Below are 14720 nucleotides of genomic sequence, written 5' to 3' on the forward strand. Positions count from 1 at the left end.
TCAGCACACTCTCCCTCGGGTTAAGATGCTCCCGAACCAGTGTACACAGCTTCTCATACGACTTATCTGTGGGTTTCACCGGAGCCAGAAGATTCTTCATGAGGCTGTAGTTTGGTGCCCCGCAGACTGTGAGGAGGACCGCTCTCCTTTTTGCAGCACTTCCTTCTCCGTCCAGCTCATTGGCTACAAAATACTGGTCTAGCCGTTCGACATAGGCTTCCCAGTCCTCACCCTCCGAGAACTTCTCCAGGATGCCCACAGTTTGCTGCATCTTTGCGTTGAATTCGCATCCTTGTCGCCAGTTATTGTGTTCCTAACACAGATGAGACTTCACACAGGGAGGTTAAAGTAACAGTGACCTCAGTCTTTATTAAGACATTCCAGAGTGAGGAACAGGCCTTCGGGGCCGGCTTATACACAGTGCTCCCAAGGGATGCTGGGATCCCTTGGGACTTCAGGGGATGAGCTCCCTGGTGGCGGAGCATGGGAGTGCATGCTTTACAGATACACAACAATACCCATTTATTTCTATTTGTGCCGTCAACTCATCTATCTTGTTACAAATGCTGCATGTTTTCAGATAGAGCTTTTAATTTTGTCTTGTGTATACGCTCTGTCCCTTCCCGCCACACTCTGGTTGTCATTACCCCTATCGCTACCTTGCATCTTTTCCTTCCCCTTTGACCTTTTAAATTTCTACTCACCGGATCCCTTCTACCCTGCTCTTTTCTCTCTGTCTCTCCTTCTCCTCCCCACCCCCCTCTATTTAGTTTAAAGTCCTATCTACAGCCCTATCAATTAGATTCGCCAAGACACTTGCTCCAGCCTGGTTCAAATGAAGTCTGTCCCGATGGAACAGCTCCCTCCTATCCCAGTACTGGTGCTAATGCCCCATGAATTGAAACCCATTCTTCTCACACCAATCTTTTAGCCATGCGTTCATTTCTCTGATCCTATTTACCCAATGCAAATTTGCTCGTGGCTCAGGTAGCAATCCAGAGATTATTACCTTTGTGGTTCTGCTTTTTAATTTAGTCCCTAGCTGCTCATACTCTCTCAGCAGAATCTCTTCGTTTGTCCTATCTATGTCGTTGGTACCTATGTGGACCATGACAACTGGACCTTTCCCCTCCCACTCCAAGTTCCTCTCCAGCCCATAGATGTCATCCATAACCCTGGCACCAGGCAGGCAACATAGCCTTCGGGACTCACGCTTTCAGCTGCAGAGAACAGTATCTATCCCCCTAAATATACTGTCCCCTACCACTACCACATTTGTTTTTATTCCCCCCAACTTGAATGGCTCCCTGTACCATGGTGCCGTGGTCAGTTTGCTCATCCTCCCTGCAATCCTTGCTCACATCCACACCGGAAGTAAGAGCCTCGAACCTGTTGGACAGGTTTCCTACATTAGAACAGTGATCACACTTCAAAAGTACTTAATTGGCTGTAACCTTGGAATGTCCTGAGTTTTTAAAAGGCACGATATAAATGCAAGTCTATTTCTTTCGAGCAGACTAATCCTTTTTTTGAGGAACATCTTTTCCCTTCTATGTCGATACAAGCATCTTTTGCACACTGCAAAACTGTACTTGATTGAACAATATAAATGTCTGGGAAACACTTCATGAGAAAATCTAGTTTTTAAAACAAAGTTCATAAAGGTGCCATATAAATGCATGATGTTATTGAGCCACCCCCTTTAGGAAAAGAGTGGGGAATAAGGCAAAAAATTGGAAAAACAAATGAATTCAATGGACTGATTGGTAGGAAACAACTCCATTAAGCATTTTAATTTAATAATCATTCAACTGCTTTTTGGTAACTTAACTGTTAAATTTTGACCTCTATAGAAAGAGATCTCAAATAGAAAGTCAATTTCTGCCGTACCTCAAAATAATCTTCAATACTGCCCATGACAAACTAATCACACATACGGAAAAAGCTTACAGCCTTCTACTCAGAGGACCATAAATTCTTAATTAATCTTTTCAACCAGTGCAGAAACTGTGTCTGTGTCCGCATCTATTGGCCTAATTCCAGAAAGTAAACTTTGCAACAAATACATTGTAAAAGTACAACAAAAAAACACAGGCCAAAATGCATCCAAGCAATTCTGCAACTCAAGTGAGTGGAGTGGTAGACATTTAAAAAGCTCTTGAACCATTATTTAGAACAGCCTGAGATTGTTTGTAAGAACTAAATAATTTAAAGTGCACCAACATGATTTGCCATATTACGGAAAGTACTTACCATTAAAGCCCATATCCCATTAACTCGGAGGGCTGGATTTTCACTCTGAGTCAAGTTGCACAATAGCTCTACAGCTCCCGACTCCAAGATAGGCTGTAACATATAAGATTATATTACATTTTTGAAAATATATTGTATTAAAAAGGGATGTTCTACTTGTATCCTCCCAAAAGCTCCATTTAGAATTTTTAAAAAAGTGACTAAAAATGTTTTAACCATTTTTCCCAATTCAGATCTTTCACCACTGGGGAGTGGACAACAGCCCCACACAGGCAAGTGAGCAGTATGCCAAACTGTCTCGAATACCTGAGCTCACCTGTAACCATAGTTCTGCAGTACTCCACTCTACAGTAAAGCATGCACATTGCCAATCATATCCAATCACTCACATTCCAGTCTGCATCAACAAGTTTATCTGCTCAAAACAATATGCTTCCCATACAGAACACTTGGTTCTGGACAACACAAAAATCCAGCTCACACCATATTGGGCCCAGGAATGCCAGATTCTGATAATGGATACAAAAAGGAGAAACATTTTCATTCCGGCCAAAAATAACCCCACTTTTTAAAAAAGGAGGGAGAGAGAAAACAGGGAATTATAGACCGGTCAGCCTGACATCGGTAGTGGGTAAAATGATGGAATCAATTATTAAGGATGTCATAGCAGTGCATTTGGAAAGAGGTGACATGATAGGTCCAAGTCAGCATGGATTTGTGAAAGGGAAATCATGCTTGACAAATCTTCTGGAATTTTTTGAGGATGTTTCCAGTAGAGTGGATAAGGGAGAACCAGTTGATGTGGTATATTTGGACTTTCAGAAGGCGTTCGACAAGGTCCCACACAAGAGATTGATGTGCAAAGTTAGAGCACATGGGATTGGGGGTAGTGTACTGACATGGATTGAGAACTGGTTGTCAGACAGGAAGCAAAGAGTAGGAGTAAATGGGTACTTTTCAGAATGGCAGGCAGTGACTAGTGGGGTACCGCAAGGTTCTGTGCTGGGGCCCCAGCTGTTTACACTGTACATTAATGATTTAGATGAGGGGATTAAATGTAGTATCTCCAAATTTGCGGATGACACTAAGTTGGGTGGCAGTGTGAGCTGCGAGGAGGATGCTGTGAGGCTGCAGAGCGACTTGGATAGGTTAGGTGAGTGGGCAAATGCATGGCAGATGAAGTATAATGTGGATAAATGTGAGGTTATCCACTTTGGTGGTAAAAACAGAGAGACAGACTATTATCTGAAGGGTGACAGATTAGGAAAAGGGGAGGTGCAAAGAGACCTGGGTGTCATGGTACATCAGTCATTGAAGGTTGGCATGCAGGTGCAGCAGGCGGTTAAGAAAGCAAATGGCATGTTGGCCTTCATAGCAAGGGGATTTGAGTACAGGGGCAGGGAGGTGTTGCTACAGTTGTACAGGGCATTGGTGAGGCCACACCTGGAGTATTGTGTACAGTTTTGGTCTCCTAACCTGAGGAAGGACATTCTTGCTATTGAGGGAGTGCAGCGAAGGGTCACCAGACTGATTCCCGGGATGGCGGGACTGACCTATCAAGAAAGACTGGATCAACTGGGCTTGTATTCACTGGAGTTCAGAAGAATGAGAGGGGACCTCATAGAAACATATAAAATTCTGACGGGGTTAGACAGGTTAGATGCAGGAAGAATGTTCCCAATGTTGGGGAAGTCCAGAACCAGGGGTCACAGTCTAAGGATAAGGGGTAAGCCATTTAGGACCGAGATGCGGAGGAACTTCTTCACCCAGAGTGGTGAACCTGTGGAATTCTCTACCACAGAAAGTTGTTGAGGCCAATTCACTAAATATATTCAAAAAGGAGTTAGATGAGGTCCTTACTGCTAGGGGGATCAAGGGGTATGGCGAGAAAGCAGGAATGGGGTACTGAAGTTGAATGTTCAGCCATGAACTCATTGAATGGCGGTGCAGGCTAGAAGGGCCGAATGGCCTACTCCTGCACCTATTTTCTATGTTTCTATGTTTCTATGTCTCACCTTGACACTCACCATTTCAGCAGACAACCCACTAGCTATTTCAGTTTGCTGGTTAACTTTGGGTTATTTTACTGCGTTGTTTTATTTTTAAAAACATGTTTCATTTGCATTTTGTAATGCAACAACACAAACGTAACTGGGTTGCATTTTGTAACAAAATATGATTTTAAATCTTATACTTCAAGCTACATGGCCTAATTAATATTCCTTATTTTGCCAGTCACCAGTTGACATTTAGATGCATTTAATAATTAGTACCAACGATAATTATATACCCATTCATTTGCTAAAAACAAACCTCTTTGCTTGGAGAGAATTCAAGGAGAAGATTGCACAGTGTTGATGACGCCACTACAAGAACCTCATCAGGAGCATTTTGTAATAACTGAAAGATAAAAAGGCAAGAACCAAGGTACTACTTCAACTGCTTTGTATTCTCTAACTTGCTTTAGCACAACAAAACATTCCTGCGCAAATTGGCTGCCGTGTTTTCTAAATTACAACTGTGACTACACTTCAAAAGTACTTCATTGGCTGTGAAGCATTTTGGGACATCCTGTGGTTGTGAAAGGCACTATATAAATGGGAATTCTTTGGGGCCGAAATTGGTGAAGGCCCCCGCCCGCCCAAAGGACTGCCGATGTACCCGACAGTACTTTGGGCAGGGTTTTAGTCAAAAAGGTCCTTGAAAGGGTGGCGGGCAGCAAAAGAGGGACTTTGCCACCAATCTGGGCAGCAGCCAGCGGGAACTCCCAATCTCGGCGGTCTTACCGCCCAAGTGCCACCGAGGATGGAGTCTGGCCCATAGAGGGTCGAAGACCTAAAAGGGAAAATCATCAAAAAAAAAACATCGGATCACCTTCAGGGCACCCCATCCAGGTAAGTCGCTGATAAGAAAATTTTAAAAAATGTTTACTAACCTTTTTTTTTTCCAGCTCTTCATACTCACTGTCTGGGATAGAACACCCTCCAGCCAGCGGTCCTTCCCCATTCTGGTGCTGACTCCCGCCCGCATCAATATGGCATCTCGGCGGACAGAGGTCAGTTGTGCCACTCGGCCGTCCGCTGACGTCAGCGGGCGGTTCTCTCCTCCCGCCCACTCCACACCAAATGGAAAGTGGCACTGGGCGCAACTTCAAGAGGAATGTCGGTGGCAGTGGGTGGTAAGACCATCAATTTCGGGCTCTCAATCTTTGCCAAATGCTTTGTTTAGAATAATATAGAAAATCTTCTATACCATGGCATAAGATATTAAATTGTGAATTAGAACACAGAATGGCTCGCCCAAAGGCCCAACCGAAATAGAATTGGCTCCACAAACAGTAAAAAAAAACATAAATAGCGATCTCCCTCTGTTGGGATTGGATCTCCTATTTAATAATCACTGAAGTAATGACAATGGTTATGGACCACCACAAGTCAATTAAGGCCACAAGAATAACCATTGAACATTCTATCCAATAATTAGGGGGCACAAAACTGACCACTGCAAATTACGTATGATTACATAGGATATACGGCACAAAAACAGGCCATTCAGCCCAACCAGTCCATGCCGGTATTTATGCTCCACTCGAGCCTCCTCATCTAACTATCAGAATAACCCTCTATTCCCTTATCTGACCGCCCCTTAAATGCATCTATATTATTTTCCTCAACTATTCCGTGGCAGCGAGTTCCACATTCTCACCACTCTCCAGGCAAAGAAGTTTCTTCTCATTCTCTATTTGATTTCTTGGCGAATAATTAGGGGACATAAAAATAATCATTGTGTTTCCTATTCAGACCGGTGAAGAAACCTTGCTATGAGATAGGGAAGGAAGATGTACAAAAATTTCCCATGTTAGGTCATGAGTGGCCCTGCTTTCCTAGCTCCTCCAGCAAAGTCTTGGTAATCCCATGTTCATAAAGCTCAGCAAAGGTCCATCTTTGAGTAGCTTTATTTAAATTTAATTTTGTCTTGTGTACTGTCTATTTTATCCAAAAGTTGGCAAGACTGAACTATAATCACAGCCACACTGTAAAAAAAAAGTGTCCCATCTAACTTACTTGGGTTAACAAACTGAGGTTGTTTCACAATTTAAAATGAAGTATTAACAGTTCAGAAAAGAAGTTGCTTGGCTGGCATTCTGCTGAGTCATGGTTGCCAATCTGGAGCAGTCAAAGATTCAGTACTGTGCTTTAAAGTAAAAGACCAATCTAAATATCCACTATGATAGTTGCTCAATCGCTGACAGACCCACTACTTAAGTCAGCTAAGTTATTATTTTGAAGCTTTCAGAGCAGTTAACTTTTCATTATTTCAAACCCATTTTGATGTGCAATGAAATTTAATAATGTCTCCCTCCATTAAATTATTTTCCAGCAAAATCCCTTGCATCTCCTGCAATGTTTCTATAGGACACATAATATTGAACATGCCTGTAAGGTAAAGTTCAATTTCCATGTGTTTCATGTGCACCAGAGCTCAACTTTACAGATAAGAGGCAATTTGCAGCATGCACTATATTGAATGACAAACTCTTAGCACATTTCACTGTGGTTGCAATTCACATGTGCCCTGCAAAAAGAGGCCAACACTGAATTAGGAAATATCAAAGATATTCTAATTTGGTCTATAAATTTGGATAAACATTGGGCAAAACTAGTTGCAAAGCAATTGCAGTACTTTCTGACCCACCCTTGCAGTTGAAGGAGGGTAGGCAGAAGGAAACTGTTCCGGAGGAGGGAGAAAAGTAAACACGCTGCAACTTACAAATATACATTTCAATCCGCCCAGAATCATCATCATAAGTGGTCCCTCGTATCAAGGATGACTTGTTTCCACACCAAAAAGAGATGTGTTCACAGGTGTTTCAATGAAGGACCTAATATCCCAGGTCCCGAACTACATCCTGAAGGGTGGATTTTTTTTAAAAAACATGTGGTGACCGTTGCACACCAGCTGTCAAACAGGCTTGATCCAGTGGCAAAGGTTAACCAAGACAATGGAGGCCAGCTCTGCTGCACAGACCAAGTGCACACACATAGCGCAGTTAGGCTGGCCCATGATGCCCTTGGGCCCGTGCCTCTTCTGGGCCCTGCCAAGAATATAAGCATGACAACTATATTTTGACTGCGTACACTAAATGGGAATGACGGCAAAAGTTTGTGTTAATTGTTGGTGCAGGATTATAAAGATAGTTTAATATAAATCCCTATCGTATTTTACCTCTCTGGTGCCAGCGTAAGGTACATCACAGAGGGTGCAGAACATTCCGCTGGGGTAGGGGAAAGAGCCAGAAATCATAGTCCATATCGGGACCAATGGCATTGGGAAGAAAAGGGTCGAGGTCCTGCAGTCAGAGTTTAAGGAACGAGGGAGGAAGTTAAAAAGCAGGACTTCAAAAGACAGAAATCTCTAGATACTCCCAGTGCCATGTGCTGGTGAGAGTAGAAATAGGAGGATATGGCAGGTTAATGCATGGCTAGAGACATGGTACAGGAGGGAGTGCTTCAGATTCCTGGGATATTGGGACCAGTTCTGTGGCATGAGGGTCCTGTTCAAGATGAACGGGTTGCACCTGAACAGAGCTGGTATCAATATCCTTGCGGGCAGGTTAACTAGTGCTGAGGGGGAGGGTTTAAACTAATTCGCTAGGGGGTTGGGCACCAGAATGTGGTATTAAGTAAAAACAAGGTGCATGAGGACTGGGGGAAACAGTCCGAGTTGGACAATGCAGAATTAGGGGAAATTGGCATGCAGGTACAGCAGGTGGTGAATGCGGCAAATGACATGTTGGCCTTCATAGCTACGGGATTTGAGTATAGGAGCAGGGAGGTCTTACTGCAGTTGTACAGGGCCTTGGTGAGGCCTCACCTGGAATATTGTGTTCAGTTTTGGTCTCCTAATCTGAGGAAGGACGTTTTTGCTATTGAGGGAGTGCAGCAAAGGTTCACCAGACTGATTCCCGGGATGGCAGGACTGACATATGAGGACAGACTGGATCGACTGGGCCTGTATTCACTGGAGTTTAGAAGGATGAGAGGGGATCTCAGAAACACAAAATTCTGACGGGACTGGACAGGTTAGATGCAGGAAGAATGTTCCCAATGATGGGGAAATCCAGAACCAGGGGACACAGTCTAAGGATAAGGGGTAAGCCATTTAGGACTGAGATGAGGAGAAACTTCTTCACTCAGAGTTGTTAACCTGTAGAATTCTCTACTGCAGAGAGTTGTTGATGTCAGTTTGTTGGATATATTCAAGAGGGAGTTAGATATGGCCCTTACAGGGATCAAAGGGTATAGAGAGAAAGCAGGAAAGGGGTACTGAGGTGATGATCAGCCATGATCTTATTGAATGGCAGTGCAGGCTCGAAGCGCCGAATGGCCTACTCCTGCACCTATTTTCTATGTTTCTATCACAGAAAATACAGAGGGGTCTAAGTTAGGTTTGGAGTGCTTGTGTGTAAATGCACAAAGTGTGATTAATAAGGCTGGTGAGTAGCAGGAGCAAATAGCCAGGTGGGAATATGATGTAGTGGTGATAACTGAGAACTGGCTCAAAAAAGAGGAGGATTGGATGCTTAATATTCCTGGTTACCCTCTCAGATGGATGTAAAAGATCCCATGGTACTATTTCGAAGAACAGCATGAGAGTTATCCCCGGTGCCGTGGCTAATATTTATCACTTAATCAACGTAACAAAAACAGATTATCTGGTCATTATCACATTGCTGTTTGTGGGAGTTTGCTGTGCACAAGTTGGCTGCCATGTTTCCCACATTACAACAGTGACTACACTCCAAAAGTACTTAACTGGCTGTAAACGCTTTGAGAACTCTGTTGCTTGTGAAAGGTGCTACATAAATGCAAGACTTTCTTTCGTTCTTTCTACAAGGTATTCAGGAAAGATAGAAAAGGATAAAAAAAGAAAAAAGGGCTAGCATTTTGATTAAGGAAAATAATAGCATTAGAAAGAGAGAATGTCCTTAAGAGTCAAAGACACAATCTATTTGGTTGGATTTAAGAAACAATAAAAAGGAGCTATTACACTACTTGGTGTATTTTATAGGTCACCAAATAGTGGGAAGGAGATAGAGGTGCAGACTTGCAAAAAAAATGACAAACATACATGCAGGAACTAGAGAGTAGTGATAACGGGAGACTTTAACTACTCCAATGTTGAATGGGGCAGTGACTGCGTTAAGGGCAGAGAAGGGAAGGAATTTCTGAAGTGTGTTCAGGAAAATTTTCTTGATCAGTACGTTTCCTGCCCAACGAGGAAGGAGGCATTGCTGGATCTAGTCCTGGGGAATGAAGTGGGTCAAGTGAGATTGTCAGAGTCAGGGAGCATCTCAGGAATAGTAATCTTAGTATCGTAAGGTTTAGATTAGCTATGGAGAAAGACAAGGAGCAATCTAGAAAAAAAAAACACTTACTTGGAGAAGGACTAATTTCAGCGAATTGAGGAGGGATCTAGCCCAGATAAATTGGAATCAAAGACTGACAGGAAATGTAATGGAGCAATGGGCGGCCTTTAAAGAGAAGATGGTTTGGGTACAGTCTAGGTACATTCTCACAAGGGAGAAAGGGAGGGCAACCAAAGCCAGAGCTCCCTGGATGACGGAGTTATAGAGTAGGATGAAACAGAAAAAAGGGGCGTATGACAGATGTCAGCTTGATAATGCAAGGGAAAATCTGGCTGAATATAAGCGGTATAGAGAAGTGAAAAAGTAAATAAGAGGGGAAAAGAGTACGAGAATAGATTGGCAGCTAACATAAAAAGGAAATCCAAAGGTCTTCTACAGGCATATTAACAGTAAAAGGGAATTGTCAGCAGTGGGGTTGATTACAATACTTCAAGTGGAAAAGTAACCATGTCCAGATTAGATGCATCCTCGGTTGCTGAGGAAAGCAAGGGTAGAAATTGCAGAGGAAATGACCACAATCTTCCAATCCTCCTTAGATACAGGGGTGATTCCAAAGGACTGGGAGATTCCAAATGTTACACCCTCGTTCAAAAAAGAGAGAAGGATAAACCCAGCAACTACAGGCCAGTCAGTTTAATGATGATGGTGGGGAAGCTTTTAGAAACAATAATATGGGTAAAAATAATCACTTGGAAAAGTATGGACTAATAAAGGAGAGCCAACATGGATTTGTTATGGGCAAATTGTGTTTGACTAACTTGATTGAGTATTTTTGATGGGGTAACAGAGGGCAGTGCAGTTGATGTGTACATGGACTTTCAAAAGGCAATTGATAAATTCAACATATTAAGCTTGTTAGCAAAATTGAAGCCCATGGGATAAAAAGGGGCAGGAGCATCATGGATACAAAATTGGCTGAGGGATAGAAAAGAGAGAGTTGTAGTGAATGGCTGTTTTAGAGGGTGTCCAAAAAGAGACCCCTGGGAGTGTGTGTGCACAAATCTTTGAAGGTGGCAGGACAGGTTAACAAAGCAGTTAATAAAGCATATGGGATCCTGGGCTTTATAAATAGAGACATAGAGCACAAAAGCCAGGAAGTTATGCTAATCCTATATAAAACACTAGATCAGTCCCAGCTGGAGTATTGTGTCCAATTCTGCACATCACAGTTTAGGAAGGATGTGAAGGCTTTTGAGCGGGTACACAAGAGATTTACTAGAATGGTTCCAGGGATGAGGCATTCCAGTTATGTGGATAAACTGGAGAAGCTGGGGTTGTTCTCCTTAGAGCACAGAAAGCCAAGAGGAGATTTGATAAGGTGTTTAAAATTTTGAAGGGTTTGGATAGAGTAAATAAAAATAACCTGTTTCCAGTGCCTGAAGGGTCAATGACCTGAAGGCACAGATTTAAGGTGATTGGCAAAAGAACCAAAGATGACAAGAAGAAAAATTATGCAACGAGTGGTCAGGATTTGGAATGCACTGCCTGATAGCGTGATAGATTCAATAGTAGTCTTTAAAAGGGATTGGATAAATACTTAAGAGAAAAAATTGCAGGGATATGGGGAAAGAGCACAGGAGTGGGACTAACTGGATTGCTCTTCAAAAGAGCCGGCGCAGACTCGATGGGATCAATGGCCCCCTTCTATGCTTCCTATATTATCTTTGAAATTGAGTGATGGCTGCATAGCAACAGGAGTAGACCGTTATGCCCCTCAAGTCTTTTCCACCATTCAATTGGCTGATCTGTACCTGCATCACAAATATTACTTGCAATTTGCTGGTCTGAAATTTTGCATTCTAACTATGCTGACTTCAGAAGTTCCAACTTGCTAGCTTTTCATTCAAAAGCATGTCTTTTTAATACAATACAGTTGAGTACTACCATTATATCTTTAGATATGAAGTATTGAAATATTGTATGTTAATTACAGAAAAGTTTTTACTCAGATCCATCATTTATATGCCAGTGTTTATTCCCAAATACAAACCTGTTAAAGCCATCAGTTGTCAGTAGTGCACTTGGCAGGTCCTCGATTGAATTCTGCAGGTGATTTACTCAGTGCACCAGTGACCTTTATTGGCAGAGAGTGGTATTACATAAATAAAGTACTTAATTCCCATGTCTACCTCACACTTCTCCAATTAGTGACAACAACCAGATTCATTTCCTAACAGCTGGAACTCTATTGAGACAAAATATTTAAGGTTTATTCTGAAACATAGAAAATAGGAGCAGTAGTTGGCCATTTGGCCCTTTGAGTCTGCAACGCCATTCACTATGATCATGGCTGATCCTCTATCTCAACACCTTTTTCCCCATACCTCTTAATGCCTTTTGTTTCTAGAAATCTATCTCCCACTGAAATATATTCGGTGACTTGGCCTCCACAGCGGTAGAGAATTCCACAGGTTCACCATCCTCAGTGAAAAAATTTCTCCTCATCTCGGTCCAAAATTTCCTACCCTGTATCCTGAGACTGTGACCCCTTGTTCTCGACTTCCCAGCCAGAGGAAACATCTGCCCCGCATCCAGTCTATCCAACCCAGTCAAAATGTTATACGTTTCAATGAAACCCCCCTCTCATTCTTCTAAACTCTGGTGAATACAGGCCTTGTCGACCCAATCTCTCCTCATACGACACTCCTGCCATCCCAGTAATCAGTCTGGTGAACCTTCGCTGCACTCCCTCTATGGTAAGTATATCCTTTCTTAGGTAATGAGACCAAAACTGCACACAATACTCCAGGTGCGGTCTCACCAAGGCCCTATATAACTGTAGTGAGACTTCCTTGTTTGTGTACTCAAATCCTCTTGCAATGAAGGCCGACATACCATTTGCCTTCCTAACTGCTTGCTGCACCTGCATGTTTGCTTTCAATGACTGGTGTACAAGGACACCCAGGTCCCTTTGCACATCGACATTTCCCATTTAAATATTTTGTCCATATGTTTTTCCTACCCTACCAAAGTGATAACTTCACATTTATCCACGTTATACTGCATCTATGTGTTTGCCCACTCACTCAACCTATCTAAATCGCCTTGCAGCATCCTTGCATCCTCCTCACAATTCACAATTTCACCTAGTTTTGTGTCGTCAGCAAACTTGGAAATATTACATTTGGTTTCCTCATCCAAATCATTTATATCTAGTGTGAATAGCTGGGGCCCCAAGCACTGATCCCTGTGGTACCTCACGAGTCACTGCCCGCCACTCTGAAAAAGACCCGTTTATTCCTACTCTGTTTCCTGTCAGTTAACCAATTTTCAATGCAAGCCAATACATTAGCCCCAATGCTATGTGCTTTAATTTTGCACAATAACCTCTTGTGGGACTTTATCAAAGGCCTTCTGAAAATCCAAATACACTACATCCACTGGTTCTCCCTTATCTATTCTATCAGTTACATCCTCAAAAAACTCCAGTAGGTTTGTCAAATGTGATTTTCCTTCCATAAATCCATGTCGACTTTGTTTAATCCGGTTGATATTACTTAAGTGTGCCATTATCACATCCTTTGCAATAAACGCCAGCATTTTCCCTACTATTGATGTCAGGCTAACCGGTCTGTAGTCCCAAGTTTTCTCTCTCCCTCCTTTTTTAAAATAGTGGGATTACATTTGCCACCCTCCAATCTGCAGGAACTGTTCCATAATCTATAGAATTTTGAAAGATGACAACCAATGCATCTACTATTTCCATGGCTACCTCTTTTAGTACTCTGGGATGAAGATCATCAGGCCCTGGGGATTTATCTGCCTTCAGTCCCATTAGTTTCTCCAGCACTATTTTCGTACTAATAATCATTTCCTTTAATTCCTCTTGCTCACTAGACCCTTGGTTCCCTAGCATTTCTGGGACATTATTTGTGTCCTCTTCCGTGAAGACGGAACCAAAGTATTTATTTAATTGTTCTGCCATTTCCTTGTTCCCCATTACAAGTTCTCCCGTTTCTGTCTGTAAAGGACTTACATTTGTCTTCACTAATCTTTTTCTTTTTACGTACTTGTAGAAACTTTTGCAGTCAGTTTTTGTGTTACTTGCAGGTTTACTCTCATACTCTTATTTTTCCCCTCTTAAATCAATCTCTTGGCCCTTTTTTGCTGAATTCTAAACTGCTCCCAATTCTCAGGCTTGCTACTTTTTCTATCAACTTTGTATAACTCCTCTTTGGATCTAATACTATCCTTAATTTCTTATGTTAGCCATGGTTGGGCCACTTTTCCTTTTGTGTTTTTACACCAGAAAGGAATGTATAACTGCTGCAATTCATGCATTCGTTCCTTAAATATTAGCCATTGCCTATCCACCATCATGCCTTTTAATGAATCTTCCCAATCTATCATAGCCAATTAATTCCTTATACCTTCGTAGTTTCCTTTGTTTAGAATTGGACTACTTCACTTTCCACCTTAATAACAAATTCAATCATGTTATGGTCACTCATCACTAAAGGACCCCGCAAATTTACCCCTTTTCAATATAATTAAAACTCCTTAAATGCATGCCATTACCTACCTTCATTAGTGGTTTCCACACTGTATGATCCTGAAAACTTGTCCGGAGCTGTTGTACCGATCTGGATAGGCTATGCAAACACCTATGAATGGAAATCAGAAACAGATGCAAATCTTCATAAAACCATATAGAATTAAATGAATATGTAGTGTTTTATTATCCCTCAACTGTGCAAGGATACACAGTGATCAAACATTCAAGACCAATGATTGTGTAGGTTAAATAAGCCCCACCCTCCAATACCTGAAGCAACAAATCACGATAATTATGGCCTGGAACTTGCGGTTAGCAGCGAAATGAAGGCATTCACAGCAGGCCCCAAAGTATGCTTCGCACAAGAATCTTGCGATTCCTCGGTCGTGAACTTCGGGTTTACCAACCTTCAATTCAAATCAACTGAAGTTAATGGGGAGCACTTTGTGCGAAGTGCTGTGACGTCAACAAGTTGTCTAAGCAGCCAATCAAAAGGCAGAATTCTCAGTGAACATGGAAGTGAGTGAGCCCTTAAAATTCTAA

General features: G+C 42.2%; 1 protein-coding gene across 2 annotated transcripts in view; it reads right to left on the bottom strand.

Annotated features, from left to right (window-relative positions):
- Positions 1-14720, bottom strand: part of armc8 (armadillo repeat containing 8) — a 143505-nt gene that overhangs the window by 61630 nt on the left and 67155 nt on the right. For both annotated transcript variants that reach the window (XM_070875954.1, XM_070875953.1), the window contains exons 14-16: positions 14205-14286; positions 4567-4653; positions 2254-2346 (exon numbers count right to left, since the gene is read on the bottom strand). In XM_070875954.1, coding sequence (XP_070732055.1) covers positions 2254-2346; positions 4567-4653; positions 14205-14286 — 262 coding nt within the window. The remainder of the gene's footprint in view (positions 1-2253; positions 2347-4566; positions 4654-14204; positions 14287-14720) is intronic.

The sequence above is a fragment of the Pristiophorus japonicus genome, chromosome 3, assembly GCF_044704955.1.
Source record: "Pristiophorus japonicus isolate sPriJap1 chromosome 3, sPriJap1.hap1, whole genome shotgun sequence".
NCBI lineage: Eukaryota > Metazoa > Chordata > Chondrichthyes > Pristiophoridae > Pristiophorus > Pristiophorus japonicus.